Source organism: Tympanuchus pallidicinctus, unplaced genomic scaffold (assembly GCF_026119805.1).
Source record: "Tympanuchus pallidicinctus isolate F22 unplaced genomic scaffold, pur_lepc_1.0 scaffold15, whole genome shotgun sequence".
NCBI lineage: Eukaryota > Metazoa > Chordata > Aves > Galliformes > Phasianidae > Tympanuchus > Tympanuchus pallidicinctus.
Window position 1 is genome coordinate 10,208,093 of NW_026294669.1, and position 16,711 is coordinate 10,224,803.

Consider the following 16,711-nt stretch of genomic DNA (forward strand, 5'->3'; position numbering starts at 1 on the left):
AAGGGGCTGACTCCATTCACGCTGCTGCAAAAGCATCCAGGCCTCAGAGGGCTCAGCAAGCAAAGTGCAGAGCAGGGAATGGCTTTCAGATTCCTCGTCACTGCTCGAAATAATCACTGACTAAATGACAGGGGTAGATATGCCCTCTGCTATTGCTGTTCAAATGACTGCAATTCTAAGTGAGAGAAAGCAGAAAAGTGCACAGCTATCAAAGCAAAGCCAGGAGTTGTAGATTGCAGTGCAAAGCAAAGTCTGTTTCCATTTCAAGAGTTCCAGGCGATTATTCAGAATTAAAACTTGGGTCAATCAAGGAAAGACAGGCCGTGGGCAGTAATTGCATAGGTAAGAGCCAAAAACAGATATACTGCTTAAACCAGCACAATTCATGCAGCTACACAAGTCATTGAAACCACGGGCAGATCTGAGAAAGGTGCTCAGAGATGTTCTGAAAGGTTAATTTGCTTCTGTTCTACCAGTGGAGATCTGGAGGCTCTTCTAATTGAAATATCTGGAATCAAAGCTCATTTTATGACATGTCCTGACACACAGCATAATCGTATTTCCAAGACACAAGGTATTAATAATTGAGATGGATTTGTCCTTTGATTCAGTAAAGGTCATGAGGTTTTCATTTAAGCACTGGGTCAACCAGAGCTTGCCTCACTCCTAACAATGACAGGCAGCCTGATACCAATTTCTCAACATAGTTGTGTCTTTTTGTTGTTCTTGTCCTGTTTTCCCAACCTATTTGAACTTTTATTTTGTCAGCATTTAAAAGACTTTCCATTCTGCACTAAGCTTTAGGGGAAGTTTTACAGGATTTAAAAATGGTTGACTCCCCTTTAGGGTTCCAGATTGATCAGATCTCTTAAAAGGCTATTTTCAAATCTATTTCTTATGATTTTCTGAGACAAAAAGGATTTTATGAGAAAGAAGAAATTTACACAAAGCTGAGAGCTGGGAATTCCTCAGCTGTAATCCAGGCTCTGTTGTCCATGCTCATCACAACATTCTCAGACTAAGTGCTTTACCAAGGCACTTGTACCTTGCAAACTGTGTTACCTTTAGCGTTACCTTTAGTTCTGTAGCACTTTTGGGTATACAGAGGAGAACAAGGATACATAAACTAAATCCCTAGAAACCCACAGCACTAGAAATGAACAGTTAGAGTCACCCTGCTAAAGTTAGGTTTAATGCCCCAGCTCCAGGCCAGCTTACTGTAAGCACTCATCACAGCTACATGCAGCCAATGAAGTGCGTTCTGAACTTGTGAGTTCAGAGCAATTAAAAATACTCTGTGCTAATTAATAGCCTTGGCACAGACACTGGGGCTAGGAGCAGCTCTGAGAGCCTGACTGCAGGCACCACTCTACATGCTCACCCTTTACCAAAACAGGCTTGCTAATGTGCTTTATGGCATCAGCACAAACGCATCTCGTCGACACAGGCCTGCAGCAGGAGCACTGCTAATGCAAGAGAACAGTGCTACTGTGGAGCCAACACTGCAGTTCTGCAGTGTGCACACAGGATCTGCAGCCTCGTTATCAGAGGGCCCAGACCTGGCTGCTGCCTCATCCAACATTCAGAACATCCTTCCTGCACAGGGTTTTGCCTTGAAATGGACTTTTTTTTTTTCTGTTCAGTGTTGCACTGCAGTTCAGCATGTTTTTAGTCATTTTTGATAGCTTAAACTTCATTTACAATCATGCACATTTTGTTCAGACTCCTCAATATAGCCTCCTAATGAGAACCTAACAAGTTGTGCTTGACAATGATGGGAAAACACTTGGTGAGAGCCATGAGGAGGATGTCTCAGGGCACTGAGCTCATCTGTACTACTCAGCTTGATACATTTGGACTTTGTTAATTCAGATACTGAGTGTTTCAGCTAGCTGAGCCTCCTTCATGCAGAATCACTCAGCCAGCTCTGCCCAAAGCTTCCTGCACAGAGATACAGAGCAGCCAACTTTGTCCAGCTTCCTTCAGTGAAGGGAGCAGAAGGATCCACTGCTGATTTCTTAAGAGCAGCTTTCTGAAAGCAGCTCAGGTCGCAGAAGCATGCTGGTAGGTCTGGGCAGCAGACAGGAGCTGACTGTTAGCATGAATAGCAAAAACCCACCGACACCTGCTCTATGCTCAGGGCAACCAGAGCATGGACTCCCAGCTCAGTGCTTTCTGCCGTGCATCTTCCTCAAAAACTTGGATGGAAGAGACTGGAAAATTTTTCTTTGCGGAAAGACTGAGGAGCACACTGGGATACAGAACCAGAACAGCAGGGTTACCTGTGAGTAAAATTAATGCAAGTTTGCTGCAGCCCTCAGCCTTTCATGCGCTGCTGATGAGATGCACAGGGGTAGCAGGGCTGATTTACAGTCAGAACTAAAAACCTCACTCTGATCCAATTTCTGGCTGCTCAGTAGCCAGGGGACAACCCATCAGACAGTGATGATGTGTCACTGTCAGATTCCTGACTGGGAAGCCAGAGAACATTTCTGCTGTATACCAGAACAATACGCATGTGCCATCTCCCAGTAACAACTAAGAACAAGGCCATCCCAAACTCCTCCTTGATTCCACCAAAATTAAGTGCCCTGGTTCATTTCTTTCAGTCCTTAAGGAAAAAGCTTAGGAAAAAAAAAGTGAGGGAAGAAGCAAGGAGGCTGATATGTCTTAATTGCATATCCATTCGTCACCGCACAGCCACTACCCTCAATACAACATACCTCATTAAAATCACCCTCAGTAAGGTCTATTTCTGGGTGTTCTCTGTGTAACCTCTGTGGGTCAGGCTTCACCGGAGAGTAACCTTTTCCAGCTGACAAAAATAATCTCCAGCAAAGAGAAAGTTTCATTGCTGAACAGAGAAGCAAACCGGAAATCAGCTCCCAGCAAAGCATTTATTAAAAAAATTCACTTGGTGAACCCTGTTGAGTCCTGCAAATTGAGGCCATTTGGCAAGTTAATAGCATTGGCAACTGCTGCCCTTGCAAACCATAAAAAGAAAGCATTTCACTCCTATTATTTCTCACTGCAGCCAACATTTTGTTGTTGTTTAAGAACACCTACTTTGTGTTTTTACAAAAATTAGCAATACAATGAATTTGCTCAGCACCAAGTCCTTCCCCTTAAAAATGACTGATCTAAGAAAAATAAACAACTCCTCCTCATCATTTAAGTCTCTTAGTTATGCTTTATTATATACAACACCAGGTTCTGACAGTGAATTCATTTGTAGTCTCTGTGGAAGCAGCAATCTCAACCACAAAACAACACAAATACATTTTTGTAAGTTGGTCTCTAATTCTTAAAGCTACCAATGTGTTTGTGTACAAGAATTAAGGTGAGAGGTGTGTGTAATGAGCCTCTGCTATTTACAGATAATCAGAACTACACAAAAAAAAAAAAACAAAAACAAAAAAAAACCCCAAACCAACACATTTTCTCCCCCAGAAAACTCAAACCAACCAAACTACCTCTTTGTTGTGCTCATGAGAGCTCATCCACGTCCTTTTTGTGCTGGGGAGCCCAGAACTAAATACAACACTTTGGTATTGCCGCATTAGTGCTGAGCAGAGGGGGTGAATCAGCTGCTGTGACCTTGTGGTAAAGCTCTGCCTAAAGTGTTCTAGATCGCATATCTATGGGTTCTGTGTCCCCATCTCTGAACCATTTCTACAGCTGTAGAAAAGACCTAACCTAAGCTTGGGTGGTCCTGTGCAGAGCTATGAATTGGATGCAGCAACAGTCATGCATCCTTCCAGCTCTGGAGATTCTATGATTCTTGAAGGAGCATCACCCAAGAAAAGCTAACAACTTGATGGTCACATCACCAAACTACATCTGAAAGGCACATTAAATCCTAAGGAAGGGCATGGAGCAAGAGAAAACCATGTGAAGTTTACTTAGAGAAATGTGATGGCCATCAATTTGACATGGGGCTTTGCATATGCTTGAAAAGAAATTCCACGTAGGACTGCAAAGGCTTTTCCAGACAGCAGTCTGGGTCAGATTCAAGGTACCTTCCTGAAGAAAATCCAGATGTTCCTATTTCACTGAAAAATGCACACATAGCTTCACTCAGCCTGCAAGCTTCAATCACTTTTTTTTTTTTCTCCATTTAATTCAGCTTGAGTCACGCAGCAAAACCATCTCCAACTGAGAAGACACTTTATTTACTAGAGCTTCATTGCCCTCTGCGATTCTGACAACTAATCAACAACCAACTGGTTCTGTTTTGCACAGTTTCCAGTGCTATACTAGAAGGTTAAAATTTAATGCATTGGCAAAGTCAAATCTCAATTATCCAGGGTAACAGAGTGGAGAGAGCTCACAAAGTAAGAAATGCAGATAAAATACATTCAGATAAGCTGTATGAACAAAAAGTGAGGGTAAAAGAAAAAAGAAAGAAATTTCATCCTAGATGAAAAGTGATCCCAAACACTCCTCTCCCATTTTCTGGATTATGCCAACCAGCTATAAAAGGAAACCTGGAGTTGCTGATGGTATCCAGTATTCCAAAGGCTGCCCGATAGAAATAGCACAGAGACAGATCCCACAAGTCCTCTCAAAACATCTCCAGAACGCTTGTGCAACATTATTACTGCTCCTCAAACCCCTCATGCTAGCCCCTAAGACACAATACATACTGGCATAGTACTTCAGCACATTGTATCATCCCCTTCTTCCTTTTATTTTAGGGATTTTGAACTTCAGGGAAGATGTAGTGACAATTAAACATTAGGCCGACAAGAGTCTACTGAAGGACTGGGCCAGGTACTATGCAGCACAGATGCTAGCAGCCTGCCCCAGGCGCTGGCCCTTAGCACCACAAACAAGGATCAGTTTTCACCTATGATGTACCCAGGGGACACCAGGACAAAGATGAGGTCCCAGGCACGAACTGGGACAAGCAACAGTAGTTTTCTGCGACTGGCACCTCTGTCCCCAGTTAGCAATAAGGAGCTGCCCTTATAGCTGCTTCCTGCCCTTAATGAGTTATTACAGTGCACTGAAATGCCACAAGGGAGCAATGGGAATGTGAAACCACGGACATCATTCTCTGCGAGCGTCAAGTCCACAAAAGCAGATTTTCATCTGGCACTTTCAGGAGTTCTGATTCACATTTCCAGTCCTTAAAATATTTCACAGGCACCAGGAAATACCTTTTTGCTTTACTCCATCACCCTGAAAATAGGTGCTGAGTTCCCCATCTTTTCTGTGTGGATGCAGCACTCCTCTCTTCTGGAGCTAAATCACTGTGAAGCTCTGTTCAGTATCATTAAAGCATCATTCAGCTCAGTCCAAAGTTATCTGCATTGCAGCAGATTGATGGTTCTTCTATAAATACTAAATAATTTGGACTGGAAAGCACAGAAAAGCCAGATCTCATTTTAATTTGGATGTAAGATATATATCAGTGGCCTTTGCCTAAAGGTCTGTCACTCCAGCTGAAAGCTTTACAGAGCTTTCTGACAAAGGTCAGAATACTCAACATTCTGTTTTAAATTCTAATAGGAGGTGAGAGATACATTTCTTAGTATAAATATTTATATATAAACATATTTTATATAAGCATATATACACACACTCCTAGTCCTAAAATATCTCAGCATATGTGTAAGTGTAACAAATACTGTCACAGAGTCACAAGTGAATGGAGTAACATACTGTGAGTCTGCAGTGACCTGAGATGTGGATCTGAATAGAAAAAGAAAATTACTTGATATAAAGGGGGGCTGGCAATTTTAGTGGTGCTCCTTCTGCACTGAAATAAGCAAGTTAAGACTAATTGGCAATGTAAGCTCCAAGAGGTCTTGAGATTGAGAAGATGGTAAACAAAAACTAACCTATCAAATCTAGCACATTATCACTGTAGAAAACCAGAAAAAAATAGAATGGTTTGTACTGTTCTGTTACACTAATAATCATTTCACAGAAAAGAGGTTTAAAATATTCATTGGCTACTTTTCCCTGCAACCAACAAAGAGCAGGCTCGTTGCACTCAGTTTGTGTGCATGCTTTATACTCTGCACAAAGGTGCTTCCACACTTACGAAGAGCACATCTGCCACAACAGAAGCCATACATTACTGGCAACACTAATGCTGCCTTATGAGTCGTGAGAGGTCCAGAAGCATCAGGTTGGTTCTTCAAGGCAGCCCTTCAGTCTTCCATCATGCAAACCTTGCTTTGACAGCCCATTCACACAAACAGGGACAGGCTGACCTTTGCTCAGCACCACCTGCAAACACAGTGAGAGCTGCCTTGTCCTTTCAACCCGACAGTTCCATACTTACTGCACTCAGTCTTTGCTTTAAACACACCCTTGAAGAGGACAAAACTTAATGCCTCGAAGTGATGCAGCTAAAAAACCGAAAACTTTCCACAGGAAGCTGAGAGAGAGTAACCCCTAAAGCTCATTATTTCATATGGAAGCATTTGATTATCAAGTTGCAACTTACTCTAAACTGGTCGAGATCCATGAATTGGGAGCACAAGGGCAATTTTCAGCCAATAACGGGAAGGAACTGGAGTTGAGATGGGAGGGATTAAGTCCCTTTCCCTTTTCTTTTACAACCTTCCAGAAACCTTCTTTCTGAATTGTACCCCTCCTATCTCTCCACAAGCACATTCAGCAGGGCTCCTGAGGAGCCTCAAACCACTCATGTCTAATTCTCTAAAACAAAAGCAAAATAAGGAGCTGCCTGATTAAGCATCAAGGAACTGTTTTTGTGTCTTTTTTTCCCCCTTTCATTCTGAAAAACACCTTCAGTTTTATGGAACCATATTGACAACTGCTTATCTCAAAGATTACCTGTGAGCAGCAGGGCTACCCATCTGATAGGGAAGAATTTCTCGCATACTGGGAAGCTAAGTCACTGTGCTATAAAAGCAAATTAATACGACTTAGTTGAGTGCCAGAACTACCTTCTCCCTTTGGAGAACTTCACCAAAATTAAGCACCTGAGCCAAGTCTGCATGCCTCTGAAACAACAGAGGAAACTAGAAGAGGTGATTCTGCTAGCTGCAGTAATACATCAAGAACCACAGGCATACTCAGAGATAAGCAGATACCTGGAAATGGCATGTACCTCCGAAGACATCTAATATGAAGGGAAGGGGAAAACGTGTGGCATTTTCTTCTCATTCACCTAACTCATAAGAAGCTTGATTCAAAACTTCACTAGAAATATTTTTAAAAGCTTTAAAAACAAAGCATGTGTGTGATGCATGCAAAACAATCCTGAAAGGTGAAGCTATGCCAATATTCTGAGTCGAAATTTAGATGTAGAGTTATTATGGACATTTATTCCATCAAAATTTGCTTTCTTCCTCTGGGGGGTGATTCCTCCTACACTACTGTATCAATTTCACTTCTGAAGTGCTGCATTAATGGTCCAGGCTCTCTGTGCCCATTGCCCTATAAAAGATCACATTTTGTTATGTGGAACATAAAATGCTGCAGAGGAAAATAAATTTGTTTCTTTTTTGTTCCCCTGCCTGCTTTGGTGCCTGCATTAACATAGTAACTCTTTAAATAAATTCTGCATACTGTTTTGTTTCCAATTTATAAAGACACATAAGATAGTGCCCCAAGCAGTTATATTCTGAACCAGTTCTTTACTCTTACAGAGCCTGAGGGCAGGAGGGGAACTAATTTGCCATTTCATAAGCTGTAGGGCTCATAAAACTCAACCATATGCAGAAGTGTGTACTCACACGGTGCGTAGAACATGACAAGGGTGTGCTTCTTCTTCTTCAAGGACTCCCTGAAGTCTTCTCCAGCAAGATGGATAACACTGCTCTGTTTTTCTTCCCATGCAGGCTCAGGTGGAGGTGGTGCTTCAGGACTAGAAAAGAAGTGAAATCAGTTTGAAAATGTTTTTGGAAACACATGAACAAGGCATCACATCCTGGTCATAGCTACCCTGAGAGACCAAGGCAAAACAATCCACCATGGTGTCTGTGCATTATGAAAACATGCTCAATATTTCCAACATCAAGTAACAAGAAGATGCTTATTATTTTCTGTAACTCAATAAAAATAAAATTTAAGTGATCTTATTGAAGCATACGAATAGGTATGCAGAACAAAGATCTTCTATTATATATCCAACATCTGGCTGGAAAGAACATTGCTTCTAATATCACTGTGGGCATGAATTGAGAACAGCAAGCAGATGGAATCAAAAGGCAACCAATATAGGACAGCATCTTCCATTCAAACTCCCTTTTTGTTCTCTTTATTGCCATCACGCAAACTTCTATAAAGAATTTCATGACCCTCTCTTGAATTCAGATATTAAAGCCAGGATGCAATAATCAGTATCAATCCACTTGGAAGGCTGGGGGTGACTGAACTGGAATATTTTACCTTGATAAAGAGAATGTCATGTTTCAATTATGACTGCACATACTGACTAGATCAGAGCAATCCTGCATATCTAGAGCACCTCTAACAAAACTTCTGCTATTCACCAGCTCACAGACTTCTCTCAGACTCATTAAATTCATTCCTGCTGTATTCTTAAATAGTGATTACTTACATAAAATCATCAGAATGGAGCCACGGTATGAAGACCTTCATATGTCGCCTTGGTAATAAATTAGATTTTTAGACTTTCCTGTCACTTTGAATGACACATTAAGTTGTATCAGGTGCATAAAAACTACGTGGAGAAAAATCTCAATTTTTAAAGTTCTTCTCAAGGTCACTTGATGGACATCCATTTTATTTGCATCGGTATCGATTTGCCAGCTGCTAGCAACAGAATTAGGCCAGCTGATCTGAGCTTTCACACAAACACTCTTGGTGTGAGCTATCATCGATTACAGTTACAGTCAGAGGTGCGAGTTCATCTCACATGGACCTCCCCATGGTGACCAGAAATAAGTTACGCAAATACTGCTAACAACAGTGCGGCAGCACAGACTACAAGCCCAACAAAGACTGGGAAATGGAGCTGAAATCCATGCTGTCCCAGACAGACCACTAAGCAGGACAGGTTTCCACAAGCTTTAATTTTATCTCTAGCTTGTACCCCACACGCATCCCTATTCCTTCCAACTTCAGAGCAGCTATAACAATTTGATCCCACATAAGCAGATAAGGATGTTATTCTACTGCAGCTCTCTTTGGGAAAGCATCTAGCAGTTAGACTAGGAGACAAGGAGGCTGTATTGCCCCTGTGTGAACTGGTAGATAAAAGCATTCTAGCAACACAGCTGGATCTGGGAGGGATGAACACCCTCTTCCTCAGAGCTTATTCACCCGCTGATATGAACAGGCAGCATCAACCTGAGTACTTAATACAACAAAAACCACATCATGTTCAAAATCCTCCAACAAACTGATGAAACTAGGCCAGAGATTTAACATCCACTATTGACACAACAGCCTGTGTAAGCAAGGAGGCCAAGAGTACTGTCTGTGAATGTACAGTGCAGATAAAACTGCTCAACACGCAGCAAAGATGCTGCCAGGCTAAACCTGTTACCTGATCTGAAGTACTCAGACACAAACACCCTCCCCTAATCAAATATGAGTCGGAAAAATTAAAATTATACTCCTCACACCATCTGCACTTAATGATTAAATGATTTTAAAGCTTCACAAGACACAGATGTTTTCCACTGAGTGTGGAAATGCTTTATACTGCAGTGCTTAAATAAACACATTTTATTCTAAAATATTTTGAGATTGTATGAATAACTTTCTTCTTTGAAATGAAATTATTTTCAACATACATCAACTTATGGATATTTTAGCACATCACTAGAGGAAAGCGGGGAGGTGCAGACAGGTGGGTGCTGCTTCTGTTGGTCTGGCTTTCCTTCAGCCCCATGCAGCGGGCAGTGCAGGCACTGACTCTGAAAAGCTGGAAGGAGAAAAGTGCAACTACACAGCTTTAGTTACTTAGTGAAGTCTGCTTCTTGGTCTAAAGAGGGAACAGCAAACAATCTGTTTATTTTCAGAACCACTGCTATTCCTTCTCTGGAGAGAGGCTTAGTGTACATTTGAAAAATATTTACTTGGGGAAAGAATTACCAGGACAACAATGAATAACCCCACAGCAAATAAAGGATTTGGTGTATTAGAGATCACAATTAACATACATGTTTGTATGGCTTTAAATACTGGAATTCAATTTGCTTCTGTTAGCAAGGGATTTAGGCAGCTGATGAAGCCAGATTTAAGATTTGCACCCTCAGAAAAGCAGACTTCAGGAGGCAGTAGACAGAACTTACTTTTGCAGCCAATCGATGATCTTCTTTTTCGTTCTGAGGTGTGGCAGAGTGTATTTCTCTTCTCCATCCTTAAAGTACTTCACCGTAGGAAACCCTGAGATGTGGTATCTTTCTGCCAGTGCTTTGTTGACAGTAGCATCTACTGCTGCAAGGACACCTGGGCTCTACAACATAAACAAACAGCTATAAATCAAAGGAAAGCACACACACATCTTTGGCAAGAAGCAGTGGATTTGGGCACAATTAATTACTGAGTCTAGCTGCCTTGCTTTCTCAGGTCCTCAGTGAAGATACAAAGAAAGGCACAGGCCTGATGGAAAGCCAGGAAGGGACATCTTACGGACTAAATGTAACCAGTGTATTATTACTCGTTCTTTTTCCCCCTTCTGACAAGATTTCCTATAGACAATTCTTTCTGTAGTGCTTAAGAGCTGCTCCAAGGAAGAGCATTTCCTCCCACAAGTCCATTTCTCCCAGCAAAAATAAATTGTTAAAGACATATTTGAAGGCAAATTGATCTCTTCCTGACTTGTGGGTAACTTTACATGGATGACCTTGACAATTATGGGAGAACAGACATTTGTTGGATGTGACTGATCTGCTCTTTGTTCTGCACATCTCCCTGTCCTCCAACAGTGACTCCAGATGTCTACAATGGAGATGTCTGAAGTTTGGGGAGATGAATCCTATTTCTGCATGGTGTACACAGAGCAAGGCTGGATCAATACCACTAATACTTACACTGTCAAGACTGTCCTCTCCAGCTATGCTGATGGAGCACTTAAGATGACGCTAATGGAGTGATGCAACCATAAAAGCAGGATGCATGAAAGAGGGATCAAACCCCTTTGTTTTGTTTTTTTTTCCAAATCTAATTCATAAATAAAAGTCTGTTTCTTCACATTCAATGACTTTAAATAAAGCAAAAAAAATCCTTTTTGGATTTGATCATATTATGTACAAGCCCTGCAGCAGAATACATAAACGTTTTTCGATTTTGTTTTCGTTCAAGACAGAATGTTCTTTCTAAGACTTTGGCAGGCCTCATGCATTAGCGATGAGACTGTTCTTTGGAAGCACATTTTGAAGGGTCCTGTGGGAGGATGAGAACAGCTGAATTTGTTGTAGGAAGAAAAGTCACTTTTATTAGTCCAGTTATTTATTACTGATTATTTGAAGGATATAATAAAGGAAATTAGCTTACATCACTGCCTGCATGGAGAAACTCTGCAGCCTTCTCATATTCTGGCTTCATTTTCTTACAGTGCCCACACCCTACCAAAAAAAAAAAAAAAAAAAAAAAAAGTTAACTTGTACATGCCATGGTTATTTGCTGACCCATCCAGCCATTACCACAATCCAAGCCCATGTGGTAGGGCGGTAGAGATCTACTAGATTTCAGTATGCATTTTGCTTTATTAGTAAAGGCTTACTATGATTTAGGATGTTTACAAAGCAGTCACAACAATTTGAGCAAGGAATTTAACCTTCTTAGAAACATTTTAGGAAACTCCACAGATTCACACCCAGACCACTTTCCTCCCTGAAGCTCTATTCGCAGTACTGCTCAAACCCATCACTTCTAGCACACTCTTGGGCATGGCATGAGCTAACCCGTTTTAGTTTCCAATTCTTTATCTGCATTTAAAAGAAACAATACAGGCTCTCACATGACTTCCTGACTTTAAGCAGAGGCTTATGCTAGCATAGCTTAATAGAGTTGTGTAATTTGAACTAAACTGCATTGATAATAAGCCATACTTTACACTGGTGTGGTGTGTCCCTCTAGCAAGGATTTGCACTGATTTAATCACGTCAGCGTAATTACACCACCACATATGTTCTCAACATAAGTAGGCCTGTAAAACCAAGATAATGGTGCTTCTTTGCTTGTGCGAATTCTCCAGAGAGATCTGTCATTACTTCACTGCTTAGAGCTGACATAATAATAAAGTAAAAAGAATGAACGAATGAGAAAGATTTAAAATAAACTATCTGGGTGCAAATTAAAATGCTTTCACCTGGTACAGCTGCTTCCATGCAAACTGAGCTCTTTGGGATCAGGTGAGAGTCCTGTGGTGACAAGGGATGCTGAGACTTGAGGGGGGAGCAACAGGATCGATGCAGTCTTGGTGCACCGACTGTAGATGCAGAGCTACCATCAGGTACACTGCACAACCCTTCAGTCACGCTGTTGCCTGCCCTGGCACAATGCAACCCCTGCAAGACCTCACCATACTTCAGCACAGCCTGCTTCTCTTTCTTCAGCTGTTATTGTTGGAACACACATTTGAAAGTTAAGACTTCGCTGAGCCTCCCAAAGTTGTAACAGCAAATACAGCTAGAAATCTGTTACAGGATGGCTTCAGCAACAGCAGCTCCTGAGGCATCCAGGCAAAAAGGGCTGAGGTTATTTTTACACCACTGTCTAAAAGAGAATCAAGCCAGGGTTGAATCTTCATGTCACTCTGATTCCCACTAATGGGATGCCTGACAACAACCAGACACAAACCTGACAAAGATTTGGAGGTGAATTTGGGAAGAGACTGAAAAAGGCTGCGGAAGAGTTACTGCCTCAGCACTGCTCGTCTTGAGTAAGAGCACAAAAGAGCCTGGCAAAATGATTTATTTGCCACCCACAGACAACTTGCAGGCATATGGCTTTCTGGAATGGGCTGACAGCTCCCTTTGACACCTGCCTGAATTGATTTATTTCTTCCTTTAAGAGCAGGGAACTTTATCCATTTAGTGCTCCTCTTCACTTTAAGTAAGGGGCAGCTCGAATCACAGCTCACGTACCTGGGAACTTCATTGAATTAGCTCAAATCATTTGTTTGGGGAAAAAAAGAAAAGATTTTTCTGCAGAGGTAAGTTCATCTTGGCAGGTGTTACACTGTGTTCGCTAAAGCCTGACCAAATAGTGCTCTAAATACTGGATCCACACATCATCTGTTATATTCCGTAGTTATAAATACTAGATCTGACCAACTAAAAGCATCAAACAACTTCAGTTTTCACATACCTATGCAGAGAAAAAAGGAACTGAGCTAGGCATACTTTGACCAGGTATATATTAAAAAAAAAAAAACAAAAAAAAAAAAAAAAAACAATTCAAAGCATATGAAATTTGTGTAAATAAAATTTTGGATAAATATATTCATACTAATAAGTTTCAGCATTCTGGGTTCTTCAAAACATCACACAGATACAGCACTACAGATTTAGAATCACAGAACTGTTCAAGTTAGAAAGGACCTTCAAAGGCCATTTAATTCAACGCCCCTGCCATGAGCAGGGACACCTCAGCACCATCAGGGCACTTAGAGCTAGCTAACTCACACTTAACATAAAGGGAAGGCAGGTTCAGGTCTTTAAAGGCATTTAAATGCAAGCTGAAGTCCTCCAATCTTTATCATGCAACGCCTGTCCTAGCCCTGGCAGAGGACAGTAGGAAGTGCCAGTCTAGGGAAAAAAAAACCTGAAGATGGGACAAGAAATCTCAAGAGCTTCTCCCATGACAAATGATGTTTATCTGGCCATCTTTATAAGAATTTTGCTATTGCATGCCACAGCCTGGTCCCATCTACCAGGGCAGAGGGTGGAGAGACAAGTCAGAAGTCAGATCCACACACCGCAAACCCATTCATCTCTCCTACAATTATTTATCCTACCTTTCAACAGTCCTGCGAGGATTGCCATTAAATTCAAGGCCAATGAAAAAGTTGTTTAAATGAATACCAAGGTCACCATCTCTCCTGTGACTGCCATGTTAGGCTCTTCCGCAGCAGTTGTATCCCCCTGCACTAAGCTTCTCCAGTTCTAGAAATTTTCTGTCAATAAAATGAATGGGAAAACAATAACAACCCCACAGGCTCTCAGCCCAGATGTTTCAGTGTGCTGCATAAAGCCTCATTCTGCTCCAGCAGAAGAAAAGGACAGGTTCCCTCCGTCCTGTGGATGAGTGCCTGCTTCTGCAGGTGGGCTGTGGGGCCTGGGCACCTCAGATGCCCTCCAAGTACATCATGTGGCTCAATGTCCACAGAGATCCAGGGTCCGAGGTGCTCAAATGGCAAAGAGCATGCGGTGTAAGTCTAAAGGAAGAGTGTTACAAGACAAAGAGGTAAAGCTTACAAAAATCAGTGCTAGGACTTCTGGTACAAGATAGGCTCTTGTTAACCAGTTAAAAGAGACGCTTAAATGAAGTGAGAATTCTGTTTTCCCAGTTTATTTATAATCTATCTTCATGTTTGTCACATAGCTTGGCAGATAAACAGCTCCTTCCTTTAGTGCAGCTGTCACAGCTCACCTGGACCCTTCCAACAAGGGCCACTGTGGGTTCCTCCATTCAAACAGGGCAACCTCCCTCCCGAACTCTGCTGCAGGACAGCACTCAGCCAGCACTCTGTCCCTTCCAGAGCATGATCATACTCCTGCAAAGAGGGATGGCCAAGCATGGACGGAGTGATGCTGACGTGTGGCGCACTGATGATGGGAAATGCACCAAACAATTTCTTTCCCAAGTATCTGTATTCACTTATAGCAGCCTGTTTGGTATTGCTGCAGACACCACTCAGAGTGCATTTGCTGCAAACTCTTACAAAAGGAAATAACAAACACTCCCATTGCTATCAGCTAGTTTTGCCTGCAGAGGACAGGCAGAAAAGCAGCCAAGCATCCTCAGCTAAGCTCCCGCATGTGCTATCTTAGTGCTGGCTCCAGAACATAAAAATGTTTCTCTGTTATTTATTGTTTCCTTCTTTCAGGTTATTACAGTTATACAATTAAACAGTAGTTTTTGGTAAAATCCTTGCATTTTAACACAACGCTGACTGAGGACCAGAAGTATATGTGACAAGCAAGAGATAAAGACCAACATCCAGGTGACTGGATAAGGAATTTTCGGCATGGAGAACCCTAGAGACTAATCAAATTGCAAATAAAGATTTTAAAGAATCATTAAATTTCTGCTATCGACGGATTGCCTGAGTGCTGTTATCGTGTCCCAGCTATTATCACACCGTGCCATCTCCACACACATTTATAGCTGCATACCAAAATATTTCCATCAACCCGATGAGAAACCAAATTTGAAGCACAAAATATGCCCTGCTCTCAGCAACTGAGTCAATAGCATTTCAGGCTACATTCAGAGATTTACCAAGAATTTGAAGAAAAAGACAATCTAAAAAAAGAAATTCAGTGACACCTTTACTCTTCTAAGCATTTAACACAAGGAAATCTTGTGGTTTCTCTATTCTTAATCCCAGAGGAACAGTCACCTCTAAACGCCACAGAATAGCCAGCCCTGCCTTACATTTTCCCTGCTTTATGTTTGAACCCATATGATCAGAATCATTAAGGCTAGAAAAGACCACTAGGCTCATCTATAGTCCAGCCATCAGCCCATCACCACCATGTCCACTAAACATATCCCTCTTGTGCATATTAAAATGGGAGCATGTATGTGGTGGGGAGGTGCTAATAATCCTGTGGGACACAGGAAGGAATACAGAAGCCCCAGCCCTCTCATTACCTATATGAGAACACAAACGGATTCTCTCCTGCCACAAGTGTCTTTACCAGGCAAAGATTTCTGAAGCAGAATATAACAGTGTTACTCTCTGGTTTGATGTGAGACAGCTTGTAGCTCTTCTACCACTGTCAGAGAGCACAAGAACAACAGCTGCAGACTCCCTTGCATAATTTAGCTGTCTGCATTGCAGACATCTGGTGGGAAATCATCCACAAATTTGGCAGGGAGGGTTCAAACAATGATGGAAGCTTTTTCTCCCCCATAATCACAGGTACGTGTTTCAAGATGGGTTGGATCCATGTTCACTTAACAGTTGCAACAGTTCACAAAGCCTGGCTGCTTTTGACCCAGGCTATGAGAACACAGAGGAACTAGGAAGATGGAAGCATAAGGAAGTGCTTCAGTGTTTTGGGGCAGTGCTGTGTCCCACGTGCAGAGCTGCTGGCACTAAGGCAAACATCAGCCCTGCCTGAATCACCACCAAGGGATTCTTACGGACACAGTGAGACCCCTAGGAGGGCATGGGAATTACCTGACCCTGCCTGTGCAGAAGGATGCACGCAGAGCCAGCCGAGCTTCTACTACTCTGTATCTGATCACCTTGGCTACAGAGGTGAAAGCATTTGAGATCCAATTCTTGATCATCTTTTATCCTTGCTGGCAGAATTATTTTCCCCAGCATCACTGAAACAGCTCAGCAGATTTGCTCTAGAGAATTAAAGTGCAAGATAGTAGGATTTTTTCCTCCAAAAATACAATCAAATCACTGCATTATTTAAGGCAAATCACATTAAGTGACAACTGAGTTCACAAAGCATACCCTCCAGGAGCCCCACCTGTGCTCAAGCCAACCCCAGCCCCAGCAGAAGGGTTATCTGCAGCCAGCAGCACACCTAGCAAAGGTAAGCTTGGTGCAGAGGAGGAAGTAACA

At 42.0% G+C, this 16,711-nt stretch overlaps 1 protein-coding gene across 1 annotated transcript in view; it reads right to left on the reverse strand.

Moving 5' to 3' along the window:
* Positions 1 to 16,711, reverse strand: part of PDIA5 (protein disulfide isomerase family A member 5) — a 92,085-nt gene that overhangs the window by 19,569 nt on the left and 55,805 nt on the right. Inside the window, 3 exon segments of the mRNA XM_052674678.1 lie at positions 7,719 to 7,849; positions 10,248 to 10,411; positions 11,452 to 11,522. Of these exon segments, the coding sequence (XP_052530638.1) occupies positions 7,719 to 7,849; positions 10,248 to 10,411; positions 11,452 to 11,522 (366 nt within the window).